Source organism: Hipposideros armiger, unplaced genomic scaffold (genome assembly GCF_001890085.2).
Source record: "Hipposideros armiger isolate ML-2016 unplaced genomic scaffold, ASM189008v1 scaffold_640, whole genome shotgun sequence".
Lineage (NCBI taxonomy): Eukaryota > Metazoa > Chordata > Mammalia > Chiroptera > Hipposideridae > Hipposideros > Hipposideros armiger.
The window spans coordinates 597418-604265 of NW_017731990.1; the positions used below are offsets into that span (position 1 = coordinate 597418).

At 33.3% G+C, this 6848-nt stretch overlaps 1 protein-coding gene across 3 annotated transcripts in view; it reads left to right on the plus strand.

Moving 5' to 3' along the window:
* The window catches only part of RPAP3 (RNA polymerase II associated protein 3), a 31461-nt gene extending 24836 nt beyond the window's left edge, over nt 1-6625 (plus strand). For all 3 annotated transcript variants that reach the window (XM_019625869.1, XM_019625871.1, XM_019625870.1), the window contains 5 exons: nt 849-1087; nt 2040-2226; nt 3047-3144; nt 3610-3710; nt 6159-6625. In XM_019625869.1, coding sequence (XP_019481414.1) covers nt 849-1087; nt 2040-2226; nt 3047-3144; nt 3610-3710; nt 6159-6244 — 711 coding nt within the window. In that variant the 3' untranslated portion in view covers nt 6245-6625. The remainder of the gene's footprint in view (nt 1-848; nt 1088-2039; nt 2227-3046; nt 3145-3609; nt 3711-6158) is intronic.
* The last annotated feature ends 223 nt before the right edge of the window (nt 6626-6848 follow it).

The following is a 6848-nucleotide window of genomic DNA, read 5'->3' on the forward strand; positions in this document are numbered from 1 at the left end:
CACCCACCCACCCACACCGTGAAACCACCAACCAGGTCAAAAAGTTGAGAGGTATCAGCCTCCTAAAATCTCCCTGTGCCCCTTGCTGATGGGTTTTCTTCTCCCTCACTTTAAAAATCAATTTATGTTAATAGTTGTGAAAAAGCAACATAAATTTAAATCTTTTGTAGCACGATCTCAAAACAAAACATCTCTATGAAATGAGAAGTCTGGGGAAAACCATTCTGTAAATGATTCAACATAAGTAAAATCATTATCCTAGTATGAAAGAGGGAAAAAAGGCTGTTTATTTAATTTAGCCCACAATATTGCTGTCAGTGTGGTCACATTTTTTTTCTTGGCTTCATTGCCTCTACGATAAAGTCCAAACTCCTTGACATGGCACACAGGTCCTTTATGTGCTGTCATTAAGCAACCTTTCAGGCTTTGTGTCCATCACCCTCCCCTTGCGCCAGCCTTGTTGGCCTTCTCCTGTTTCCACTGACTGTACCGTAATCTTCCATTTTTGTGTACTTTTTCTGTGACGTCTCTGTTGATGCCAGTGTTTACCTTCCTCTGTGTTCTCTTATAATTTTGTGCTTTCACTTTTTATGTGTGTATCTCGTTGCTTTGTAATTACTTATATATACATCATCTTTCCCTCATTTAGACCTACGTAGGATAGGTGCTGTGCATCTTTTTATTTGTATTCTCAGACAGAGTATGACTCCTAAGTCTGTCTAGCCATCAAATTGAATTTACTTATAACTGGGATATTGGCTGTAAGAACACTGCAACCTTTTAATTTGTGACCCTAAAATAGAAAACCTTTATGTGTTGATTTAAGGAATTGATTTTAATTGTTTTAGAAACCACTCAAGAAGGTTATTATTGAAGAAACTGGTAATTTGATACAGACTGTTGATGTGCCAGATAGCACTCCTGCTGCTGCTTCAGAGAGTAATCCTATTAATCTAGCAAATGTAACAGCAAGCATAGGCACTACAAGTAAGAAGAATTCAATCCAAGATGACCTTTTGCCCACAAATGATATTCCAAAAGCAAAAGTACTGAAAATAGAAGAAATCAGTGATACTTCAGCCCTGCAGTAAGTAATAACACATTTTATATGATAATCTCTAGAGTGATGATAATTCATCTGGAAAATTGATATTCCTGATGAGACTCCTGGTTTGTACTCACAACTGTGATTTTTTTCAACTTCACATTCTAGTTTATTTGTTCTTGCTCTAAGAGAGGCTTTGCTTAAGGAACGATCACTGTTCCTTTACCATAGTGGGGATTTAGAGATGATAAAGTGTCTTGAATAGATTGATTTTGTTCATTTTCTTTTCTAGAACTTTAGTATATTGTTTCACTTTTGAATTCAGCAAAAAATTTTTAATGTTTTAAAAGGAAGCTGGTGAATATGACAGGACCAAGTTTTAGGTGCATACGTAATTAAGCTGCACTTTCAGTGACAGCAATTCCCTTTTGCTGTGTATATGTATGCATATATAAAACACTTCCAGATAGACTTTGCCCAGTGGATTCTGAGGTTAAAAATAATTTTCAAATTATTAATTCAGAATAACATGCATATAGCAATTTAAAACGTGTTAAATTGTGTAATTCCAGACTATTAAAAGTGGAAAAATTCAGCCATTATCATTATTCTAGCCATTCATATTTAAGTTTATTTGTGGGCTGTTTCTTGAAACTGATAATTCAGATTTCTGAAAGGCTGAGTTGTAAATAGATGTGAGGTAGTAATGTAGTATATAGAAATGGTGTGCTCAAAAGGTGGCCAGGCTAATAACAGCCCAACAGATGAGAATAGTCATTACATAGCATGCGAAAATTTGCAAAGGCATAATCTTGTCTTGCGGGGGAAAAAAATGTATTAGTTGAAAAAATTTACCACTTTCAGAATGTAAATAGATAATATAATATTAATAAAGTCAGAAATTTAAAAATCTCTATTGATGTTTCCTTATGTAAGCTTTTAACTATTTGTGGTTCTTTTCGATTGTTTGACTGATGCCTCTGAAATATTTCAGACCTCAAGTTAATTTGAAACAGGATGTATGTCAGTCTTTCAGTGAGAAGATGTCTATAGAGGTAGACAAAATACCTGCTCAGTTGACCACAACTGTTCTTCCTCCAGTTCCTGCAAACTCATTCCAGCTTGAATCTGATTTCAGACAACTGAAAAGTTCTCCAGATATGTTATATCAGTATTTGAAGGTAAGAAAGAGGAAGCTAGTAGTCCTAGTTTTATTGTAAGTAAAATGTCAAAGAACTTCTTTGTCGCTATATAATAGTGTTATGTTTGCTTTTTGTATAATATGATTATAGAAAACGCTCTTATCCCTTGCCTGATAACATATATCACCCTTGCCAGACCATTTTAAATATTTGCAACCAGGAAACCTTTGGAAATAGGTCCTGCTTTGAATTCTTTTGTCTAAAAATAACTTAATCTAATTTCATGTATCATAACTTAAACTTAATTCTTTATCCTTCAAGATGGGAAAAGAAACTAAAATACATTGAGGGCCTTCTGTTTGCCAAGTAATGCTTGCAATATTTAGGCAGTCATTCTCCTAAAAATGAGCCTTTATTTGCTCTAAGAAAAAGAATGAAATTTATGAAATAATGCAATAGAATAGTTTTTTTCCAGTGTGATTATAGTAATAATCCCTTAAAATTATGTAGTATACAATTACTTCCAAATACATTATGTGATGAAATTTTATTTTTTAAACTCTTTTTATTGCTCCTTGAGAACGCTCAAGTTTCCTGTTCCTCTTAGGGTGATATACCTCTCTGTTCATGAGGTTTTCCTGTCCCTCTTTGTTCATGAGGTTTTTCTCTGAATTGAACTGAGTGATTATATTATAGTTCTTCTAACTTTCTTTTTTCTATCATTAACTACATTTTGTTATTCATTAAGTACTAATACATAGTATTCTTTACTATATTCACCTAAGTAATTTTTTTATATAATTTATGATATGTGAATGTTGCCATAATTTAATTTTTCTAACTCTGTATTTTTTCCAAGCAAATTGAACCATCCTTGTATCCTAAGGTGTTTCAGAAAAATCTAGATCCAGATGTATTCAACCAAATCATTAAAATTCTTCATGACTTTTACATTGAGTAAGTTGAATTTTTTTAGTTATACTTTCATATTGTAATGCTATACTATCTAGTGGTTTGGGAAATTCATTCGTTTTGATGTCATACTGCTATCTTCTATGTAGCAAATTAGGTCTCTAGTAAATTTTATTGGTGCAGAAGTTGTAAAGAGATGACACGTGCAAGCAGTAATAAAGGATATGATTAAGTAGGAGGAAAAAAGACTTAAAATTTTTCTTAGAGAAAAGTAGGGTGTGGAAGTGACAAGTGTTGTAGCAGATTAATAATGTCTCTGCTAAGCCTCACATTTAAGAATGTTATAATTTCTTCAATTGACTTGATAAATGTCTTCATTTGGTTACTTAAAATATAGACAGTAGCCAGGGAAAAAGATAAATGAAGATCTTATTTTTATATACTGTGTTAGTAAAGAATTAAATGAGCTACTTTTAATGGATCATTTGTTTTATATTTGATTTATTTCAGCAAAGAAAAGCCATCACTCATCTTTGAAATCTTACAAAGACTTTCTGAACTAAAAAGGTTTGATATGGCAGTGATGTTTATGTCAGAACCTGAGAAAAAACGTAAGTGCTGTGAAGAAAGCGTTTCCATATCTCTTTATTCTTGTATTGTTCCTTTATTTTTTTTACACAAATGATACAGCATTTACTGAATGTTTACTATGTCCAAGGTACATACAATTAAATTTAAATTAATTGCAATTAATTAAATTAATTGAATTACAGTTAAGTAAAATTAAAAATTAAATCCTGACAATAACATTATGAGGTGTCGGCATGATTATCATTCTACTTTTATAAAGGAGGACATTGGGGCATAAGGAGGGAAAGAACGTGATCAAGGTCACATAGCTAGGAAGTCAGACCCAGGATTTCAGCTTAGGCAGTCCTGCTCTAAAGTCTGGGCTCTTCTGCTTAAAAATGCAATAATAATGTGATAGTTGAGCTCCTGCCATCATGGAACATGTAAAGGGTCCCTGCCGTGGGAGATCTGACCCATTCTGTGAGAGCTAATTTCCTTGAGTTCGTTTGGTTTAAGCTGAATCTTCAAAGAAGTGCAGGAGTCATTTAGATGAAAGGATAGGGAAGAGTTTTAGACTTACAGAATGATGTGTGCAGAGGCTTTGAGGCAGGAAAGAGCAAATTGAGTTTAGACGATGAAACGAAAGACAGTGTGGCTGGGTTGTAGAGCTAGGGGGTAAAAATGACAGGTGATGAGCCTGAAGAATTAGATCCCTTATTTTTATATCTCAGTCTTTGGCAGAAAGTGTCCATTTTGGGAAACCCTAATTTAAGTAAAATCAAACTCTGTAGAAACTTCAATTACACAGACTTTTGGGCTATAGTCTAGCTTTAGGAAAAAGAGAAAGGTCATTAAAATACCAAAGTACCAGTTTTTTAGTTTTAAAAATAGCGAAAATTCAATGTATCATTTTCAGACCTCCTAGACTCAATGTACTTAGGGCTCCTTTTATTATTTCTTTATGTTTCTAGCGGTGACAGTAAATGATTCTCAATCACTAAGAAAAATACTCTTTACGTTGTTCTTAGGGAAGTGGGTGTGCCATTTAGAGATATTTTTAAATAGAATTTAAACCAAAAGAAGTTTCTGCTTTATCTTCAGTTAATCAAAAACAGTCCCTGAAATTCCCTGAAAAGTATTACTCCTATTACTCTTCTGATTCATCTTCCACCACTTTGCCCCACCACACAGCTTTGTGTTTTTAATATACCAAACTGCCAGTCTTATTTTTAGCCTCAGAGGCTTTGCTTTTGGCTGGTCCCTCAGTGTGGAATATCTTCCCACGTATCTTCACCTTGCCTGCTTCCTCACTTCATTCAAGTTTCTACCTAACAGCCAGCACCTCAGAGACACCTTTCCTCACCAGCCCTAGTTAAGATAGCTGCTGCCTCCGCTCCCTCGTCATCCCTGTTTTCTTACTCTGCTTTATTTTTCTTCATAATACGTAACTAGCTGACAGTATTTCACGTATGTTGATTATTTCTTTCCCTAATGGAATGGAAAGCTCCATGAGAGCAGGACCCTTGTCTACCCTGTTTTCTAGGCTCGGGGCATAGGACAGTACTTAGTACATTATAACCTCTTAGCATAAGTGTGTTGAATGAATGAATTTCTTGCCACTACAATGTGATAAGTTCAAGTGCACTCAAAGAATGTGAGCTGGCTATTCAGACTGGCCTACCAACAGTAATACCCTCTTGCTTGGGTCACCACTGTCCACTAAGTTAAACATGAGAACTGCTTAGAATGGTTCCTGGCATGTAACTAAACATTTAAAATATTAGCTGCTGCTATCTTTTATTACTGCCATTACTGTTAACAACTGTTAGCTAGTTTTAATGTTGAAAAGTAAATAAACTATAACAGTATTTTCCAAAGTGTTGAGTGTAGACCATTCAGTGGTATGAAAGATAAGGATTTTACATGGTTCATAGGAAGATCTTTTAACTTTTAATAGTTATGTTTTATTATATATTATAAAAATGTATAACTATCTCATCAAACATGATTTCTGTTTTATTATATATTATAAAAATGTATAACTACCTCATCAAACATGATTTCATAGATGTTATTGCTAATTTTCAATTTACAGTAGTGATATAAAGTTTTCTTCTAAAATAAAATGATTTAAGTTTGAAAACCAATTATATTAAGTAAAAGTACACTTGTTAAATAGAATAAAAATTTTAGGAAGCTCAGATGAGTTAAGTTTAATCTGCAAGATTAATGTCATTAAGTAAGTAGGAGAAATTTTTTACTAGAAAGCAAAATGTCCTAGTAAGAGACATCATTGAATTGCTGTATGATTTTCTATCCTGGGGTTGGCTATTTAAATATCTGAATTAGAACTTATAAGTAATCCAAATGATTATTGTTTTCAAGGGTAAAAAGTTTCATTTGACAGGTCAGATTACTCCCTTTAATTTTTGTTTCACTTAATTTTTAAAACTGGAGATTAAAATGAACAATTTTTTTTTCTTTTTCAGTTGCACATGTATTATTCAATCACATAGACAAATCAGGATTGAGGGGTAATTCTGTTGAAGAACTCAAGAAACGATATGGTGGTTGATTTCCATTTTTACCGAAATTATTTTCTTTGACTTTCATATGTAAATTTTTTCTACTGGAATAAAGTGTTATGCTTTCAAGAAAATGAAATCATACAGGAAAGTACTGTCTTTGGATGTAAGCTAATTAACTATAAATGAATTGTGATTTTAGCTAGTGAGAAATGTATTTAAGTGAACTATTTATAAGTCTCTTTCTGAAAATAAAAATGAGATATACTTGTAAAGATCAGTATTTTATAAATTGCTTTAAATGTTAGATATTGATACATTCTTCAGTGCCTGTCAGTGTTATATTATCTTTATGTTTTCTTGCATTTTGTAACCATGTGAGCAGGTTGCTTCATTAGCATATGAATAAAATTATATTTATATAGACTGAATTAAGTAGGTAACTACATTTGTTCTTTATAAAACTTTTTTTTTTTTAAAGATTTTATTGGGGAATTGGGGGGAGGGGAACAGCGTTGGGAATGGGGAAGGGGAACAGACAGGTAGACAAGTTGTTGTTTTGTTCTTCAGTCTAGTTGTGGAGGATGTTGCTTCACTGGCCCAAGCTGGCACCATCATTGCGCTCTTCATGGTTGAGGCAGATCAGTTGCCCGT